Raw genomic sequence first — 22,127 nt, 5'->3', positions numbered from 1 at the left:
TTCTTCCCACTCCCACATTCAGCATTTATCCCATTCTGCTACCAACCTTTGAAATGACCTCCCACGCCCAAATGTACTTGTACCCAGCATTTAAACTCCAGATTTTTTTATTTTCATTCAAGTCTACCACTCGTCTCTTAATTCTCCAGCCTATGCAATCCATGAAAAATGCCCCCATCTACCTCTTTGTGTTGGAACTATGGAACATGGAACACTTGTGGCGCCACATAACAAATAAAAAAAAAAGATGATGATGAAATAATAAAAGTATGCAATTAAAATTTCTGGTGTAGTTTGGTTTTTGATGGTTTCATTCTCTCATTCCTACAGCTTCTTGGTCTCCCAGATGTGGATGATGATACTTTTGAGGAATATAATGCAGACGTGGAAGAAGAGGAGCCAGAGGCTGATCACCAGCAGATGGGGGTCAGCCAGCAGTAGAATACCTTGGATATTCACTTTAGAAAGGAAAATTAAACCAACATAATGTAATAGTAAACATGTTTGGCAAATATGCAGAAAATACTCACCGCAAGCTGAGCACCAGGCTTGGCGACAGCAGCATTTCCATGGGAGTTCTGTTGCTTTCTATCATTATTTAATTCTAGAATTACTTTCACTGTTTTGAGGCTATTTGTCTTGGTTTGGAATGGATCTAACTATTATGAATTTAAAGTGGTTACTGAATGTGTGACAGTGGATGAGGACCTCTGTAAATGTGACCTAGATAAGGAATGAAGTTATTGGTTGTAATTACAAAGGGAAAAAAACAAGCATAGTATTGCTGATAAACTTTTTTTCTTATTAAAAGCAGTGGGCAAAGAATATTAGTATTTCTAGAAGGCAAAATAAAATATTGTTAATGTTGGCCAGAATCCCTAAATAGTTATCCTTTCCTTTTTTTTTTTTTTTTCATTTCAATGGCCCCAACAAGTATAAAAAGTTATTGTGCTGACATTTCCTTATCGAAGACCCTTAATATGAACAGCATTCTAGTAGATCTACTCTACTATACCTTAATGAGATAATCACTTGCATCATGCTCGTAAGGTCTGAGGATTGGTTTTTCCCCTTACAGTAGTCCTGGGGAGCTTCAAGCTGAGGTATAAAACCACAAATACAAAGGGATTGATTTACTAACGCTACTAAAAAAAATAAACCAATCAGATGCTGTCTATCATTTTTAAGGCTGCAATAAAGAAATTATAGCTAGAATCTGGTTGCTATCGGCAACACCACTAGTTAACATTTTTAGAAGCTTTTAGTAAATCTACACCAAGGAATTTAGACTACAGGTCAAATGGTTACCTGTAACTGCATTAAATAGAATTCTGACATTCTGTTTTGTGCTCTGGCTTTTTTTTTTTAAGATAATACATGGAAGTACACTCCCCCAAATAAAGAATACGTTGTTTTTTTTTTTGTTTTGTTTTCTATTTTATTTTTTACAGACTTTTGTAGGCAGCTTGCCAGTTAATTAAAATAAACAAGTAAAAACCAAACCTTAAGTAAAGGGCAATCATGATAAAATAGTAGAACTCCATGCATACTGTATCTAATTATTATAATGAATCCACTTGCAAATATTAAAATGACTTGATCACTCCTTACCGAGGTGCCATACATCACCGCAAACACTGATTATTACATTCAGGATTATATTCTATATTTCAGATATTATCTGTGGTTGATAGACTTTTTGATATTTAGCGATAAAAAGATGAAAAAAATATTTGTAGATGAAACGTAACCTCTGACTGCAGTACTACAATATCTACAAATAGATAATTGTCAAATGATATATATAATATAGATTAAATCATTTTTTTTTCTTGTCTACAGTATTTACCCCATAAGGATTTTGTATATGATTTTGTCATACTACAAGGGAAGAATCAAGGTTGGCTTCTCTTTAGAACTCTATACTCTGGTCATCCCATTTATTAGACTTCGCATTACATGCCCAAAGCAGTTGAATTAGGTTACACACACCATGGTCTCCTGTGAGAAATGTCTGTCCCCTCTTTGCTGTACGTCACTGGTGGGACATTAAATAAGGATTAGCTTTAAGTCATCTGCATTGTGCCAGATTAAAGTCGTATAATGAAGCAGATTACATACGAATTTCTCTTTAAATTGTACCTACCACTGTTTCTCCATCAGTGGCCCTAAGATCTCCAACAAATATATATGAGATGCTGGTGCCCTGTATGGGGCTGCATAATTTGCACTGTTATGGGTAAACTGGAATTCATTACACAGAGCAGGAAATATATACTGTCATATATTTAGCAATTCACTTAACCTCTCATCGTACCGTATCACATTCTTGACAAGGACCTTGGCAACGTCCGAGTTTGCCATATTAATATAGCATGTATAGATATATAGCATTCCAAACTCCTTTTGCTTTATTGCTAGTGGGGCTGGCACCAGATAACATATTTCTACAGTGATATGGGGGGAAACGTCACAATGTTGCATGTAATCCATCTTCCCCAGTGTAATACAATTATTATTATTTTTTTTTTACGTTTTTAATCACTTTAACATTGGCTAAGATTAACCCTGCACCATCAATATGTGGTTCCCCGATATAGGAATATTGCAGGTATTTATGAAAATGTGCTTATAATTATGCAGCTCTTTGAAATAGCTGAACTTGGATATTAATGGATTTTAATGAAATTACAATATTTACAGGTATTAAGGATGCAGAGTGTAGTATAGTTTCTACAGTAATGGGCTTGGCACATATATAAATATATATATATAAAAACTCAATACGTTCATCTTCTCAATAAATCCTAGACATTTGTACTAGTCTATTGTTGTGTATTGAAAACCATTCAATTGGACCTGTCATGATTATTTTATTGCAAAACATCTTGTATGTATGCAATTCCTGTGCACATGCCTCTGTGCTACCACATATTGCTAATGTAGAGAAGGAGGGCTGCTTTGGAGAGAGAAGTGCACTACTGAATACAGTACTGTGCACTGTTAGACAATAATATAGGATATATAATTCTACACAACATCATATCTTCCTTACAGATCCCTTTTAACCAGACTTAATTGGGCTATTGGAAAGACAGCATGTACATGATCTGTGGGTTATTTGTTGTTAAAAGTTCCATGTATCTCCCTTCAAGACACTAATAGTAAGTCATTAACTTTCTGATTAATAATTTCTTTGTCTGGCTCCATCTCTCCACTACAGAAGCCATAGTATAACAGGATCAGTCTGCCACTGATTGGTAGAACACTTTTACTGACTCCTATCAATAAACTGACTGACATGTAGTTAACGACAAATGCTAATAACCTCAGAAGATCTTCCATCTTGTTTCCAGTTCCATTATTCGGTGTGGCTGACCCTGTAAGGTCACAATTTGTAACACTCTTTAAAATTAAGATGTTTATTTGAAGTCTTTTAAAATAAAATGTTGGGTGGGATTAGCACTGTTTTGTGTGTGTAAAAATCTGAGAGGGTGAAATTAAGGCCTATGTGGACCTTTTTTATTTATTTTTAAATATTATTTTTATGATGCATAAAAAAATTGTGTATATGCTCCTTTTTAAATGGTTCAGATTCGTAATGCCTCTCCAAAGTTGAACAGGTTCATATCCATTTTACAAATAAAGGATAATTATGCCTTACTGTACTTTGGGATTCATTAAAATAAAATAACTTGAGGGTTTCCTGACTCAGATCTAGAGAGCGCCAGCCAATCAGCTCCTAACTGCCATGTCACAGGCTGGGTTTGAAAAATGACAGGAGCTGATTGGCTGATACTTTATCACTTTCCATTTTATTACTCTCCAAGCGATGGTGCATCTAGCCGCCTAACTTGGATGGCACGGTTGCAGCCATACTTATTTAATGGTAATGACACTGAAATAAATGTGCAATGTACTGCCGGTTTCTGCAGAAGAGGTGGTATATTTATTGGCAATGTCAGACATGGCTATTGCTTAAACTTAAAGAAATAACAGAATAAACTACATATGTGAAGATTATCAAACCTAAATTACAGTTGCGGTGTACTTTTCCTTTACAAGCCTATTGTATTCATAGCTCAACTCCATATTCAGATTTGCATTGTTTCAGAAGTTGCTTCTAACAACTTAATCTTTTGTGTAAGTTACCGAGCTGTATGTAAAACAACAAAAAATAATGCTTTGTATTTCATGTAGACAAAGGTTTGTGGTGGCATTGCATGTTAAAGATGTTTGCTTCTATCTGTGGACTGGGGTCTTGGTTAATAAATCATCTACACTCTGAGACAATGTAGCATGTTTATTTCTTCAAGTTTTTTTTTATCTTAGATCACTGATGTCCACTTCTTCTGGTGCATAGAATGACTCAGAGCCCACAGGTCAGATGGGTCCACAAAGTTTTCGGGTTTGAGTGAGTGATCATGTATGCAAGGCAGCAGGTGCATCCAAGCTGCATGTGAATGGAGACAGGAGCTAGACAGAGGTGTAGGCAGCTAAATACATTGTGGTGAGCAAAACATGATGTACCAGCCATTAAGTCATCAATAATCAATAACCACTAACACATGTGCTCAGTGTGTGATGTTAGTATATTGTAAAAGTTTACTAAGTACTTTCATACTGTGGTTTACCAGGGCCAAAACTAGGACTAACGGCACCCGGGGCAAGACAGAAATTTACCCCCCCAAAAAATAAATAAATAAATTATAATAAAAATTATAACAATTAAATTAAGTATATATATATATATATATATATATATATAATACTAATAAAATAAAATAGAAAAACTAAATAAAAATAAAAAAATAAACAAAATGAGTAAGAAACAAACAAATTCAAAACAGATATCCCTCAGACCAGCAGACCCCAGTAATACACACATGCTATATATATATATATATATATATATGTACACAGCCACATACACACACACATATATGTATATATGTATATATATATATATATATATATATATATAATCTGTAGCAGTCACAGTGGTGAAAATTTGCCGTCTCAGCATTATAGATTAGGGCAATATACTGTATATAAGCTTAAGTAAACTAGTTTAAATGAGCTGCAGGGGTTAACACCAGTCACAGTTGAGTATGTGTGTGTGTGTGTGTGTGTGTGTGTGTGTGTGTGTTACCTCAGGTCCTCTCGCTGTCCTGCTTCCATCCATCACTGTGCTGTCAGCGGGCTGAATGCAATGCTGTGTGGGGCCAGAGAAAGGTCAGCAGCTGACCACATTCGTAGCTAGGGCGGGGGCGGGCGGTGTACTTTTTCGGCTTGCCGATGAGGAAGGGAAACTAGACGTTACCCTGACTCCCTAGCTCCAGCAGCGGCGGCCATCTTTCTGCAATGCCTCATGGGATTTGTAGTCTCTATGCTACTGCATAAAGTCTAAGCAGTAGCACACATGACTACAAATCCCATTTTTCTTCACTAGAGTCTCTGCTGTGTCAGACGCAGCTGATCCCAGCGCCCTATCCAATCCCGCGCCCGGGTCACATGCCCCCCTAGCCCCCCCCCCTAGTTACGGCTCTGGGTTTGCACTCCCACCCATGCACCACTAGCCTGTATTCTGCTTACAGCTGCATAAACGTATGTGGCTTCTCTGACATTGTACATACATGCACATGTTTTCAGGTTAGCAATCTGAATGCTGTGAGATTATTCTTTACTAGCGTTTGCCAGTGGCTTCTCTCACGTGCATGTCCACAAAGTCCCTAGCCGTATGTTTCTCCCCAAAAGTTTGTTTATACTCGTATAGTCCTTTTGGACTTGAGGATCCTGCACACTGCACGCGCCGAGTGTCAAGCATCTGTTTTTTTCTTTATTGCTCCTCTCCCTGATGTCACATTGAGATAATACATATCTCATGAGAAGTTCAGATTATTTCTAATAAATATTTAAAATACCAGCGTTAATATATGCTGCGGACGCATGGCGCATCTTATTACCATATACGATAAAAGTGCGCTGTACGTCGCAAACACTACATCCCTTAAGAGAAAACAAGTACTCGCACACATTGTCTGCGTTCCAACGCTCAAAGATGTATATATTTGATATTAAAAGGGTATGCATACAATATAACACATGTACAATATATATCATTCAGTTATAATGTTACAATTACGCAAGAAGCAGATAGTTACACAAGAATCCATTACAGCCAGCATACATACATTGCCCTTTCCCATAGAACATTTCCACCATTCCTGAATCTGCCTCAACAGCAGCTAAACAGAACAGTAACTAACCCTCTAAGTCCTAGAAACTGCCTATATCAAAACAGTGGGAGTTAACAGGTTGTTGGTTTCAGTGTCATTCCATTGGTACAGGAGAGGGAGATCTCTCATTCATGATGTGTCATTGGTAAGTTTATATTCAAGCAACATCCAGCCTTGAAGATGACATCATAGGGGTTGGCCACTGGTTTCTGCTGCACACATGCTGTCTTTGTTCTCATTTGAATTGTGGCTTCATATTCATACAGTCAATCATAACTAATCGTTGCAATGTGCTACAACCTACCCACAGCTATCAAATTAATCCACACATTCTCCTGATTATTTTGACACCAAGCATGACATGTTTATCTTATTCCGTTCCATTAATACATATATATATATGTCTTGTTTTACACTCTATTATATAAATACCAAATAATACAAGTCTGTTGCAGGACATGTTTTATCTATGTGTTTTATTAAATATGTGTTGAATATATCTTTGTGGCTTGTCTGTGTGAATGCGTATGCTACCATATATCACTGTGCTTGCTGCGTGTATTCGCACGCACAGCGACGCATCAGTGTGGAGTTTGTATGTGTGTATGTAATTTTTTTTTACTTCGACACTCAGTTTGTTTATAAGGGGCCGATCCAGACCTTATCGCTAGGCTGCGTTTTCTCACAGCCTGTGATAGATCAGGACTGCGCGTGCGTATGCACCACAATGCGCCAGCGCGTTGGACACCTGCACCGGGCAGCGGTGCTTAGCGACGGGATGGTGCGAAAAAAGAAATGAAGATCCTTACTGCATGCTAAGAAATCCTGGAATATAGGACTAACTAAATATTTTCCTCATATAATAACCATATATGCCAGTTTTGGCAGCTGATGGCATTATATGTATCATGTTATTCATTATTATTTATTACCAGTTATTTATATAGCGCACACATATTCCGCAGCACTTTACCGAGAATATTTGCCCATTCACATCAATATCTTCCCCAGTGGAGCTTACGATTTATATTCCCTACCACACGTACATGCACACACATTCACCCTAGGGTTAATTTTGATTGGAGCCAATTAACCTACCAGTATATTTTTTGGAGTATCTGAGGAAACCGGAGTACCCAGAAGAAAACCATGCAAGCACGGGGAGAATATACAAACTCCACACAGTTAGGTCATGGGTTCAATTCTTACTATAGCCCTAAGTGCTGTGAGGCAGTAATGCTAACCATTACACCATCCATAATGTATTTAAATTTTAAATTATTTCCTTTTAGTAGTAGCTGTGGTAGTAGTGACAGATGCTTTATTAGTATTGTATTAATTGTCTCCAGGCATCAAAATCATCTAGAAACAGGGTTAGGTACAAAGTAGTATAACAGGCTAATGGGGGGTAGTAGATCTCAGTGTGTGATGATGTATATACACAGATGCAAAATAAAGGAAATAGTACTGTACATTCAGGTGTTCTTTCACTTTCTTGAAGTGACTTGTGTGAATGCATGGCTGCTGTGTAGAATGTCTGAATTTAGGGACCAGAATCAATTGGATTTCAAAGCTAGCATTGATCAACACTGGCTCTGTTGAGTAATGTCACAGAGGAAGACCAAATGAGACACCACCTTCATTGAAGTGCAGTGTCGTGTCAAAGGCATCTACTGAAATCAGTCTCAGTGTGGGAAAGCAGGTGCCACAATGCAGCTTAAAACAAAGTAATCTGCATGCAGTGTCTTGAACTTTTGTGTCCAGGGTGCTTCTCCAACTTTTACACCAAGGAGTGTATCTAATTACCGCAGGTAATTGTATGACCGAAGTCTAGCTGGTGCTTATCATCCAATGCCGGCACTCATCTGGAATTTTGGCACATGAAGCATAATCCGTGATAAGTGCCCCTTTTACCTGTGATAATGCTGGTAATTGGATATCCCCCCAAGTGTTACCTTTTATTTCCTTTTACCAGAGACCTCTCTGATCACAGAGGAGAAGAGCAGAAGCAATATTTTAGTAAATCTATGGCATTTAGATGAATACTGCCTAGTTGTTATTATTATTATTTTCTCTAACGTCCTAGTGGATGCTGGGGACTCCGTAAGGACCATGGGGAATAGACGGGCTCCGCAGGAGACAGGGCACTTTAAGAAAGAATTTGGTTTCTGGTGTGTTCTGGCTCCTCCCTCTATGTCCCTCCTCCAGACCTCAGTTTGAATCTGCCCAGACGAGCTGGGTGCTACTTAGTGAGCTCTCCTGAGCTTGCTATAAGAAAGTATTTTGTTAGGTTTTTTTATTTTCAGGGAGATCTGCTGGCAACAGACTCCCTGCATCGTGGGACTGAGGGGAGAGAAGCAGCCCTACTCTCTGAAGATAGGTCCTGCTTCTTAGGCTACTGGACACCATTAGCTCCAGAGGGATCGTACACAGGATCTCACCCTTTGTCGTCCGATCCCAGAGCCGCGCCGCCGTCCCCCTCGCAGAGCCGGAAGACAGAAGCCGGGTGAAAGAAGCAAGAAGACTTCGAAATCGGCGGCAGAAGACTCCAGTCTTCAAACTGAGGTAGCGCACAGCACTGCAGCTGTGCGCCATTGCTCCCACACTACACCCACATACTCCGGTCACTGTAGGGTGCAGGGGGGGGGGCTCCCTGGGCAGCAATTAGGACCTCTTGGCAAAAGTGGGCATATATACAGTTGGGCACTGTATATATGCATGAGCCCCTGCCATTATATTATACAAAACGCGGGACAGAAGCCCGCCGCTGAGGGGGCGGGGCTTCTTCCTCAGCACTCACCAGTGCCATTTTCTCTCCACAGCTCTGCTGAGAGGAAGCTCCCCAGGCTCTCCCCTGCAGATTCACGGTAGAAGAGGGTAAAAAGGGGGGGCACATAAATTAGGCGCAAAAACATATAATACGGCAGCTACTGGGTTAACACTAAGTTACTGTGTGATTCCTGGGACATATAGCGCTGGGGTGTGTGCTGGCATACTCTCTCTCTGTCTCTCCAAAGGGCCTTGTGGGGGAACTGTCTTCAAAAAAGAGCATCCCCTGTGTGTGTGCGTGTCGGTACGCCTGTGTCGACATTTTTGACGAGGAAGGCTATGTGGAAGCAGAGCGGGAGCAAATGGATGGGGTGTCTCTGCCGACGGCGCCGACACCTGATTGGATGGATATGTGGAAGGTTTTAAATGATAATGTTAATTCCTTGCATAAAAGGTTGGATAAAGCTGAAACCTTAGGACAGTCAGGGTCTCAGCCCATGCCTGATCCGATGTCGCAGAGGCCGTCAGGGTCTCAGAAGCGCCCACTATCCCAAATTGTTGACACAGATACCGACATGGATTCTGATTCCAGTGTCGATTATGATGATGCAAAGTTACAGCTTAAAGTGGCAAAAGCCATCCGTTATATGATTATAGCAATGAAGGATGTGTTGCACATCACAGAGGAAACCCCAGTCCCTGACAAGAGGGTTCATATGTATGGGGGAAAAAGGCAGGAGGTGACCTTTCCCCCTTCACATGAGCGAAATGAGTTATGTGAAAAGGCTTGGGAATCTCCAGATAAAAAACTGCAGATTTCCAAGAGGATGCTTATGGCGTATCCCTTCCCGCCAACGGACAGGTTACGCTGGGAATCCTCCCCTAGGGTGGACAAAGCTCTAACACGCTTATCCAAGAGGGTAGCCCTGCCGTCACAGGATACGGCCACCCTCGAAGATGCTGCAGATAGAAAGCAACAGGGTATCCCGAAGTCCATTTATACACATTCAGGTACCTTACTAAGGCCGGCAAATGCGTCAGCCTGGGTATGTAGTGCGGTAGCAGCATGGACGGATTCCTTATCTGAGGAACTTGATACCTTGGACAAGGATACTATATTAATGACCCTGGGGCATATAAAAGACGCTGTCCTATATATGAGAGATGCTCAAAGAGACAGCCTACTGGGCTCTAGAATAAATGCAATGTCGATTTCTGCCAGAAGGGTCCTGTGGACTCGGCAATGAACAGGCGATGCCGACTCAAAAAGGCACATGGAGGTTTTACCTTACAAGGGTGAGGAATTGTTTGGGGAGGGTCTCTCGGACCTGGTCTCCACAGCTACTGCTGGAAAGTCAATTTTTTTTGCCATATGTTCCCTCACAACCTAAGAAAGCACCGTATTACCAAATGCAGTCCTTTCGTTCACAGAAAGGCAAGAAAGTCCGAGGTGCGTCCTTTCTTGCCAGAGGCAGGGGCAGAGGAAAGAAGCTGCACAACACAGCTAGTTCCCAGGAGCAGAAGTCCTCCCCGGCTTCCACTAAATCCACCGCATGACGCTGGGGCTCCACAGGCCGAGCTAGGCCCGGTGGGGGCGCGTCTCCGAAATTTCAGCCACAAGTGGGTTCACTCCTAGGTAGATCCCTGGGTAATAGAGATTGTGTCTCAGGGATACAAGCTGGAATTCGAGGAGATGCCCGCTCACCGATACCTCAAACCGGCCCTGCTAGCTTCCCCCTTAGAGAGGGAAATAGTGTTAGCTGCAATTCACAAATTGTATCTTCAGCAGGTGGTGGTCAAGGTTCCCTTCCTTCAACAAGGAAAGGGTTATTATTCGACCATGTTTGTGGTACCGAAACCGGATGGTTCGGTCAGACCCATTTTGAATTTAAAATCCCTGAACATATACCTGAAAAGGTTCAAGTTCAAGATGGAATCGCTCAGAGCGGTCATCGCAAGCCTGGAAGGGGGGGATTTTTTTGGTGTCTCTGGACATAAAGGATGCATACCTTCATGTCCCCATTTATCCACCTCATCAGGCGTACCTCAGATTTGTGGTACAGGATTGTCATTACTAATTCCAGACGTTGCCGTTTGGTCTCTCCACGGCACCGAGAATATTTCCCAAGGTAATGGCGGAAATGATGGTGCTCCTGCGAAAGCAAGGGCTCACAATTATCCCATACTTGGACGATCTCCTCGATCTAACACTTCTCGGGAAGTGTTACAACAGTACGGCTGGATTCTAAATATTCCAAAGTCGCAGTTGATTCCTACGACTCGTCTGCCCTTCCTGGGCATGATTCTGGATACAGACCAGAAGAGGGTTTATTTCCCGATGGAGAAGGCTCAGGATCTCATGACACTGGTCAGAGACCTATTAAAACCAAAGCAGGTGTCGGTGCATCACTGCACGCGAGTCCTGGGAAAGATGGTGGCATCATACAAGGCCATTCCCTTCGGCAGGTTCCATGCGAGGACCTTTCAATAGGATCTGTTGGACAAGTGGTCCGGATCACATCTTCAGATGCATCGGCTGATCACCCTATCCCCCAGGGCCAGGGTGTCTCTCCTGTGGTGGCTGCAGAGTGCTCACCTTCTCGAGGGCCGCAGATTCGGCATTCAGGACTGGGTCCTGGTGACCACGGATGCAAGCCTCCGAGGGTGGGGGGCAGTCACACAGGGAAGAAATTTCCAAGGTCTGTGGTCAAGTCAGGAGACTTACCTTCACATCAATATCCTGGAACTAAGGGCCATATACAAGCGGAGACCCTGCTTCGCGACCAATCGGTTCTGATTCAGTCAGACAACATCACCGCAGTGGCTCATGTAAACCGCCAAGGCGGCACAAGGAGCAGGGTGGCGACAGCGGAAGCCACCAGAATTCTTCGCTGGGCAGAGAATCACGTAAGCGCACTGTCAGCAGTGTTTATTCCGGGAGTGGACAACTGGGAAGCAGACTTCCTCAGCAGGCACGACCTCCACCCGGGAGAGTGGGGACTTCATCAAGAAGTCTTCACGCAGATTGCAAGTCGGGGGGAACTGCCACAGGTAGACATGATGGCATCCCGCCTCAACAAAAAGCTACAGAGGTATTGCGCCAGATCAAGAGACCCTCAGGCGATAGCTGTAGACGCACTAGTGACACCGTGGGTGTTCCAGTCGGTTTATGTATTTCCTCCTCTTCCTCTCATAACCAAGGTGCTGAGAATCATAAGAAAAAGAGGAGTGAGAACAATACTCATTGTTCCAGATTGGCCAAGAAGGACTTGGTATCCAGATCTGCAAGAAATGCTCACAGAGGAACCGTGGCCTCTGCCTCTAAGACAGGACTTGTTGCAACAGGGGCCCTGTCTGTACCAAGACTTACCGCGGCTGCGTTTGACGGCATGGCGGTTGAACGCCGGATCCTAGCAGAAAAAGGCATTCCGGATGAGGTCATTCCTACGCTGATAAAGGCTAGGAAGGGCGTGACGGCAAAACATTATCACCGTATATGGCGAAAATATGTTGCTTGGTGTGAGGCCAGGAATGCCCCCACGGAGGAATTCCAGCTGGGCCGTTTCCTTCACTTCCTACAGGCGGGAGTGACTTTGGGCCTTAAATTGGGTTCCATTAAGGTCCAGATTTCGGCCCTGTCTATTTTCTTTCAAAAAGAACTGGCTTCTCTGCCTGAAGTTCAGACGTTTGTGAAGGGAGTGCTGCATATTCAGCCCCCTTTTGTGCCTCCAGTGGCACCTTTTGATCTTAACGTGGTGTTGAGTTTCCTGAAGTCACACTGGTTTGAGCCACTTAAAACCGTGGAGTTAAAAATTTCTCACGTGGAAGGTGGTCATGCTATTAGCCTTGGCTTCAGCTAGGCGTGTGTCAGAATTAGCGGCTTTGTCACATAAAAGCCCCTATCTGGTTTTCCATATGGACAGGGCAGAATTGCGGACCCGTCCACAATTTCTGCCAAAAGTGGTGTCATCTTTTCATATGAACCAACCTATTGTGGTGCCTGTGGCTACTCGTGACTTGGAGAATTCCGAGTTACTAGATGTGGTCAGGGCTTTGGAGGTTTATGTAGCCAGAACAGCCAGAGTCAGGAAAACCGAGTCGCTGTTTATCCTGTATGCATCCAACAAGCTGGGTGCTCCTGCTTCAAAGCAAACTATTGCTCGCTGGATCTGTAACACAATTCAGCAGGCTCATTCTGCGGCTGGATTGCCGCTGCCAAAATCAGTAAAAGCCCACTCCACAAGGAAGGTGGGCTCTTCTTGGGCGGCTGCCCGAGGGGTCTCGGAGTTACAGCTTTGCCGAGCAGCTACTTGGTCAGGTTCGAACACTTTTGCAAAGTTCTACAAGTTTGATACCCTGGCTGAGGAGGACCTTGTGTTTGCTCATTCGGTGCTGCAGAGTCATCCGCACTCTCCCGCCCGTTTGGGAGCTTTGGTATAATCCCCATGGTCCTTACGGAGTCCCCAGCATCCACTAGGACGTTAGAGAAAATAAGATTTTACTTACCGGTAAATCTATTTCTCGTAGTCCGTAGTGGAAGCTTGGCGCCCGTCCCAAGTGCGGACTTCTTCTGCAATACTTGTATATAGTTATTGCTTAAATAAGGGTTATGTTATGGTTGCATCAGGGTTGATCTGATGCTCCGTTGTTGTTCATACTGTTAACTGGGTATGTTTATCACAAGTTATACGGTGTGACTGGTATGAGTCTTGCCCTGGATTCCAAAATCCTTTCCTTGTACTGTCAGCTCTTCCGGGCACAGTTTCTCTAACTGAGGTCTGGAGGAGGGACATAGAGGGAGGAGCCAGAACACACCAGAATCCAAATTCTTTCTTAAAGTGCCCTGTCTCCTGCGGAGCCCGTCTATTCCCCATGGTCCTTACGGAGTCCCCAGCATCCACTACGGACTACGAGAAATAGATTTACCGGTAAGTAAAATATTTTCTCTGACGTCCTAGTGGATGCTGGGAACTCCGTAAGGACCATGGGGAATAGCGGCTCCGCAGGAGTCTGGGCACAACTAAAAGAAAGCTTTTAGACTACCTGGTGTGCACTGGCTCCTCCCACTATGACCCTCCTCCAAGCCTCAGTTAGATTTTTGTGCCCGGCCGAGCTGGATGCACACTAGGGGCTCTCCTGAGCTCTTAGAAAGAGAGTATAATTTAGTTTTTTTATTTTACAGTGAGACCTGCTGGCAACAGGCTCACTGCAACGAGGGACTAAGGGGAGAAGAAGCGAACCTACCTGCTTGCAGCTAGCTTGGGCTTCTTAGGCTACTGGACACCATTAGCTCCAGAGGGATCGACCGCATGGAACTGACATTGGTGTTCGGTCCCGGAGCCGCGCCGCCGTCCCCCTTACAGAGCCAGAAGCAAGAAGAAGTCCGGAAAATCGGCGGCATGAAGACTTCTGTCTTCACCAAGGTAGCGCACAGCACTGCAGCTGTGCGCCACTGCTCCTCATACACACTTCACACTCCGGTCACTGAGGGTGCAGGGCGCTGGGAGGGGGGGGGGGACATAATTCAGTTAGTCCCTGCATTATATAGCGCTCTGGTGTGTGCTGGAATACTCTCTCTCTGTCTCCCCAAAGGGCTTCTGTGGGGTCCTGTCCTCTGTTAGAGCATTCCCGGTGTGTGTGCGGTGTGTCGGTACGGCTGTGTCGACATGTTTGATGAGGAAAATTATGTGGAGGCTTCTCAGCTCGTGCCTGTCCAGGTGTCTCAAAGGCCATCAGGGGCTCTAAAACGCCCGCTACCTCAGATGGCAGACGCAGATGTCGACACGGATACTGATACCAGTGTCGACGACGATGAGTCAAATCTAATGTCCACTAGGGCCATTCGTTGCATGATTGAGGCAATGAAGGAGGTATTACACATTTCGGATATAAACCCAGGTACCACTAAAAAGGGTATTATGTTTGGGGAGAAAAAACTACCCGTAGTTTTTCCCCCATCTGAAGAATTAAATGAAGTGTGTGAGGAAGCGTGGGCTTTCCCCGATAAAAGATTGGTAATCCCTAAAAAATTACTGATGGCGTTCCCTTTCCCGCCAGAGGATAGGGCACGTTGGGAAACACCTCCTAGGGTGGATAAAGCACTCACACGTTTGTCTAAAAAGGTGGCACTTCCGTCTCCGGATACGGCCGCCCTAAAGGAGCCTGCGGATAGAAAGCAGGAGGCGATCCTGAAGTCTGTATATACACACTCAGGCATTATAGTTAGACCAGCTATTGCGTCAGCATGGATGTGCAGTGCTGCCGCTGCATGGTCAGATTCCCTGTCAGAAAATATTGACACCCTAAACAGGGACACTATTCTCCTAACCATAGAGCATATAAAAGACTCAGTCTTATACATGAGAGATGCACAGAGGGAGATCTGCCGGCTGGCATCTAAAATAAGTGCATTGTCCATTTCTGCTAGGAGAGGCTTATGGACTCGGCAGTGGACGGGATGCAGATTCCAAAAGGCTTATGGAAGTTTTGCCTTATAAGGGTGAGGAGTTATTCGGGGATGGTCTCTCGGACCTAGTTTCCACAGCGACAGCTGGGAAGTCAGCATTTTTACCCCAGGTTTCCTCACAGCCTAAAAAAGCGCAGTTTTATCAAGTACAGTCCTTTCGGACCCAGAGAAACAGGCGAGGAAAAGGCGGGTCCTTTCTGTCCAGAGGCAGAGGTAAGGGAAAAAGGCTGCAACAAACAGCAGGTTCCCAGGAGCAAAAGTCCTCCCCCGCTTCTTCCAAGTCCGCCGCATGACGGTGGGGCTCCACAGGCGGAGCCAGGTACGGTGGGGGGCCGCCTCAAAAATTTCAGCGATCAGTGGGCTCGCTCACAGGTGGATCCCTGGATCTTGCAAGTAGTATCTCAGGGGTACAGACTGGAATTCGAGGCATCTCCCCCCCGCCGTTTCCTCAAATCTGCCTTGCCAACAACTCCCTCAGGCAGGGAGACTGTGCTAGAGGCAATTCACAAGCTGTATTCCCAGCAGGTGATAGTCAAGGTGCCCCTACTTCAACAAGGACGGGGTTACTATTCCACACTGTTTGTGGTACCGAAACCGGACGGTTCGGTGAGACCCATTTTAAATTTGAAATCCTTGAACACATACATACAAAAGTTCAAGTTCAAGATGGAATCGCTCAGGGCGGTTATTGCAAGCCTGGACGAGGGGGATTACATGGTATCCCTGGACATCAAGGATGCTTACCTGCATGTCCCCATTTCTCTAACGTCCTAAGTGGATGCTGGGGACTCCGTAAGGACCATGGGGAATAGCGGCTCCGCAGGAGACTGGGCACATCTAAAGAAAGCTTTAGGACTATCTGGTGTGCACTGGCTCCTCCCCCCATGACCCTCCTCCAAGCCTCAGTTAGATCTCTGTGCCCGAACAAGAAGGGTGCACACTAGGGGCTCTCCTGAGCTTCTTAGTGAAAGTTTTAGTTTAGGTTTTTTATTTTCAGTGAGACCTGCTGGCAACAGGCTCACTGCATCGAGGGACTAAGGGGAGAAGAAGCGAACTCACCTGCGTGCAGAGTGGATTGGGCTTCTTAGGCTACTGGACATTAGCTCCAGAGGGACGATCACAGGCCCAGCTTGGATGGGTCCCAGAGCCGCGCCGCCGGCCCCCTTACAGAGCCAGAAGGCAGAAGAGGTCCGGAAAATCGGCGTCAGAAGACGTCCTGTCTTCAACAAGGTAGCGCACAGCACTGCAGCTGTGCGCCATTGCTTTCAGCACACTTCACACTCCGGTCACTGAGGGTGCAGGGCGCTGGGGGGGGCGCCCTGAGACGCAATAATAAACACCTTGGATGGCAAAAAATGCATCACATATAGCTCCTGGGCTATATGGATGCATTTAACCCCTGCCAAAATACATAAAAAAACGGGAGATAGGCTCCGCCCCCTTATCGGCGGCCTTATCTCCTCAGCACACTGGCGCCATTTTCCCTCACAGCTCCGTTGGAGGGAAGCTCCCTGGCTCTCCCCTGCAGTCACTACACTACAGAAAGGGTTAAAAAAGAGAGGGGGGCACAAATTAGGCGCAGTATTAACTATACAGCAGCTATAAGGGGAAAAACACTTATATAAGGTTATCCCTGTATATATATAGCGCTCTGGTGTGTGCTGGCAAACTCTCCCTCTGTCTCCCCAAAGGGCTAGTGGGGTCCTGTCCTCTATCAGAGCATTCCCTGTGTGTGTGCTGTATGTCGGTACTTTTGTGTCGACATGTATGAGGAGAAAAATGATGTGGAGACGGAGCAGATTGCCTGTAATAGTGATGTCACCCCCTAGGGGGTCGACACCTGAGTGGATGAACTGTTGGAAGAAATTACGTGACAGTGTCAGCTCTGTATAAAAGACAGTGGTTGACATGAGACAGCCGGCTACTCAGCTTGTGCCTGTCCAGACGTCTCATAGGCCGTCAGGGGCTCTAAAGCGCCCGTTACCTCAGATGGCAGATATAGACGCCGACACGGATACTGACTCCAGTGTCGACGGTGAAGAGACAAATGTGACTTCCAGTAGGGCCACACGTTACATGATTGAGGCAATGAAAAATGTTTTTACACATTTCTGATAATACGAGTACCACCAAAAAGGGGTATTATGTTCGGTGAGGAAAAACTACCTGTAGTTTTCCTGAATCTGAGAAATTAAATGAGGTGTGTGATGATGCGTGGGTTTCCCCCGATACCAACTGATAATTTCTAAAATGTTATTGGCAGTATATCCTTTCCCGCCAGAGGTTAGGGTGCGTTGGGAAACACCCCCTAGGGTGGATAAAGCGCTCACACGCTTGTAAAGGCTCTATCCTCTCCTGAGATGGCCGCCCTTAAGGATCCTGCTGATAGAAAGCAGGAGGGTATCCTAAATGTATTTACACACATACTGGTGTTATACTGCGACCAGCAATCGCCTCAGCCTGGATGTGCAGTGCTGTGGTGGCTTGGTCGGATTCCCTGACTGAAAATATTGATACCCTAGATAGGGTCAGTATATTTTTGCCTATAGAGCATTTGAAAGATGCATTTCTATATATGCGTGATGCACAGCGGAATATTTGCCGACTGGCATCAAGTCTAAGTGCGTTGTCCATTTCTACCAGTAGAGGGTTATGGACACGTCAGTGGTCAGGTGATGCGTATTCCAAACGGCATTTGGAACTATTGCCTTATTAAGGGGAGGAGTTATTTGGGGTCGGTCTTTCAGACCTGGTGGCCACGGCAACAGCTGGGAAATCCACGTTTGTACCCCAGGTCGCCTCTCAACATGAGAAGACGCCGTATTATCAGGCGCAGTCTTTTCGTGGATAAGCGGGCAAAAGGTTCCTCATTTCTGCCCCGTGACAGAGGGAGAGGAAAAAGGCTGCAGAAATCAGCCAGTTCCCAGGAACAGAAACCCTCTCCCGCCTCTGCCAAGCCCTCAGTATACGCTGGGGCTTTACAAGCAGAATCAGGCACGGTGGGGGGCCCGTCTCAATGATTTTCAGCGCGCAGTGGGCTCACTCGCAAGTAGACCCCTGGATCCTTCAAGGGATATCTCAGGGGTACAAATTAGAATTCGAGACGTCTCCCCCTCGCCGTTTCCTAAAGTCGGCTTTACCGATGTCTCCTTCTGACAGGGAGACAGTTTTGGAAGCCATTCACAAGCTGTATTCCCAGCAGGTGATAATCAAGATACTGAAACAACAAGAGAGGCTGCGCTGTGTGTCAGTAGTTAAGTACAAAAAGAGCAAACGTGTACTATAAAGGTATTAAATTTATTAAAAATGACATGTGGTTAATAAAACAAACTTAAAATAAAAGCACACCTGTATCTGTCTCAAAGGTATATGGAGTAGTGATAACTGGTATATGGTATATGGCAATAAAGGTCCAATATAAAGTTCAGAAAAAAGAAACTCAATGCGGTGCAGTCCCAGAGAAATGGTTACCTCGTATATGTCACCCGGCAGATGGTGATGTGTGTGTATAGTACCTCTCCGATTGGGCTGGTATAAATTTCGGCCGAGCGTCCCCGGCCAAAACAATCCTGCTTTGCCCAAATTGTTGCACAGCGGAGGGACGATATCTAGTAGACAGCCTGTCAGTAGTCACTCGTCGCGGTGAGGAGATGGTATAAGCTTGCGGCTGGATGGAAGCAAAGTCCGGTAATGCTCACCAGTTGCAGTGGTGAGATGGACGGCAGCCTGTACGGTGACGAGCCGGTAATAGGCTGAAATTGGAAACCAAGGAGGGTTTGCACGGCAGTGTAACACCTTGGACCAGGTGTGCTAGTTTGGAGGCGGAGTCCTGACGCGTTTCGTCACGATCACGTGACTTTTTCAAAGGTATGATCCTGCCTCCACATTTACCAGTATTTAAAGCCTGAGCTACTGATGACATGCAGATGTCAGTGATTAACAATTAAGGCAACTGCCCTATGAAACACATTACATACACGTTCGCTCTCAAAATAACACAGTTTAAAAAACACATTGTTATAGAAAACAATCGAAGCATATGGCAGAATTGACCCGTGAACAGAAACAATATAAATCCACAGATTAAACCTCTGCATAGGGATTGCAATGTTGTGCAGAAGGTTTTCTAATGGACAATTACTACAATGAGAAGCAGGAGCTAATTAGCCGTCACCTGTGATGACATTTAAACATAGTTTACTTATTTGATGTTGACAATCTACTATAGTTCTGAGCAGAGGACATATATTATCTAATAGAATAGGATAGAATAAAATAAAGCAGACGATGAAACATAGTTTCAAAAATAATAATAATAAATCAAGAGTAAAAATAAATAAAATAAAAAAAATAAAGAATAAATGAATAAATGATTAAACTGTATCTATCTGACCATCATGGATTCGAACTGGGGTCTGTGGAGGGATGCTATTCAGTGATCTAACTCAGTGTGCCACTGGCCCTGCTGTGTGTGGAAGAGATTCAGACCTGTATTTGTAAGCTGACAGACACTCGGAAGTACATGTAGAACTTGATATTTAATATTATCTCCATAGCTAAAATAAAATAAATATAGGAAAAAAGAAGAAAGAGAGACACAAAAAGTGGTCAAAGTAAAACAAACGTCAGGATGAAGGTCATGAGTAACCTATATTCTTGTTAGCTCATAACGTCATGAGTCCTTATGTCGCTCGTGTATAAACGTGAGGAATAAAATAAATTTATTCTCTATTGACTGCGCACTGGTGACTGCCATGAGTTCGTATCCCACGTCCAACTGAGGCACCAAATAGTGTCTCAACCCGACGTGCCACTGACCTCACTACAACACACCATAGCTGCAAGAAGACTATTCATTATGGGTAATCTTAAAATTTCACAAAAAAAACTTAGAGAAAATATCAAAATATAGTACCCATCTATGACCTTCATTAATAGAGATTGTGTAAAGGGTTTAAAGCAGAAAGAAACTGGGTACCCGAAACATCTATAGCATGATTTTTTTGATTAATAAATATTGACTTTTCTCATCCTAGGTCGAATTCAATGCATTCATTAAGGCCCTCCGGCATTAGGGTCCTCAACTTGTGGATCCAGTAGTTCTCCCTCAGGCATAACTTTCTATATCTATCTCCTTCGCGTGCTGTCGGTGGTATTGTCTCAATACCAATTAATTTTATATCTTCTGGATTTTTTTGGTGTTTGTCTGAAAAATGTCTAGAGACGCTATGGAACACAAAACCTTTTTGAATATTGCGTCTGTGTTCAAGAAACCTAGTTCTTAATTTTCGTGTCGTCCTACCCACATAGATAAGACCACAATTGCAGCTCAATAGATATATCACAAAAGAACTGTTACAATTGATATGTGAGCGGATCTCTACCTTAAGGGAGTTAGGAGTATTGAAAACTTTAACATTGTTTAAAATATATGAGCAGGTGATACATTGCTTGGCTCCACATCTGAAACATCCTACAATTTTGGGGAGCCATTGAGCCATATTAGAGGAGTTGATATTCGCCTCTGTTTTTCTTTTGTCTATAAAAAGACTAGGTGCAAGAAGATGTTGTAGATTGTTAGACTTTTTGAAAATAACAGACGGTTTATCTTTCAACTCTGTTTTTAAAATCTGATCTGTCAAAAGTATAGTATAATTATTATTAATGATATTCTTGACCTTGTATGAAGAGCTATTAAATTGTGTTAAAAAGTGTGGTTGATCTGAATCAAACTTGCAGTGATGTGCTTTATGTACCAATAAATCCTTCCTGTCTATAGAGTCTGCCCTATCTCTGGCTGATTTAATCAGGGATTCAGGATATCCTCGGTTCTTAAATGCAGTTGATAACTCATCTGCTTGTGAATGATAATCTGTTAAACTGCTGCAATTACGTTTAATACGTCTTAATTGTCCAAATGGAATATTGTTTAACCATGGTTTGTGGTGGGAACTTTTGTAATGTAAAAAATTCAGAGTGTCAACCTCTTTACGAGGAGGGGTAATCAAGATACCCCTCCTGCAACAGGGAACGGGGTATTATTCCACACTGTTGTGGTACCGAAGCCGGACGGCTCGGTGAGACCGATTCTAAATCTAAAATCTTTGAACACTTACATACAGAGGTTCAAATTCAAGATTGAGTCACTCAGAGCAGTGATTGCGAACCTGGAAGAAGGGGACTACATGATGTCTCGGGACATCAAGGATGCTTACCTTCATGTCAAAATTTACCCTTCTCACCAAGGGTACCTCAGGTTTATGGTACAGAACTGTCACTATCAGTTCAGACGCTGCCGTATGGATGGTCCACGGCACCCCGGGTCTTTACCAAGGTAATGGCCGAAATGATGATATTCCTTCAAAGGAAGGGAATTTTAGTTATCCCTTACTTGGACAATTCCCTGATAAGGGTAAGATCCAGGGAACAGTTGGAGGTCGGTGTAGCACTATCTCAGGTAGTGTTGCTGCAGCACGGTTGGATTCTCAATATTCCAAAATCGCAGCTGGTTCCGACGACTTGTCTTCTGTTCCTAGGGATGATCCTGGACACAGTCCAGAAAAAGGTGTTTCTCCCGGAGGAGAAAGCCAGGGAGTTATCCGAGCTAGTCAGGAACCTCCTAAAACCGAGCCAAGTCTCAGTGCATCAATGCA

The 22,127-nt window shown here is 44.0% G+C and overlaps 1 protein-coding gene across 1 annotated transcript in view; it reads left to right on the top strand.

Annotated features, from left to right (window-relative positions):
• MTURN (maturin, neural progenitor differentiation regulator homolog) overlaps positions 1–4,293 on the top strand; it is a 173,140-nt gene extending 168,847 nt beyond the window's left edge. Inside the window, exon 3 of the mRNA XM_063922341.1 lies at positions 331–4,293. Within this exon, the coding sequence (XP_063778411.1) occupies positions 331–441 (111 nt within the window). The 3' untranslated portion in view covers positions 442–4,293. The remainder of the gene's footprint in view (positions 1–330) is intronic.
• The last annotated feature ends 17,834 nt before the right edge of the window (positions 4,294–22,127 follow it).

The sequence above is a fragment of the Pseudophryne corroboree genome, chromosome 5 (assembly GCF_028390025.1).
Source record: "Pseudophryne corroboree isolate aPseCor3 chromosome 5, aPseCor3.hap2, whole genome shotgun sequence".
NCBI lineage: Eukaryota > Metazoa > Chordata > Amphibia > Anura > Myobatrachidae > Pseudophryne > Pseudophryne corroboree.
The sequence above is the reverse complement of the archived record's forward strand: the minus strand, read 5'-3'. Positions and strand labels throughout refer to the sequence as shown.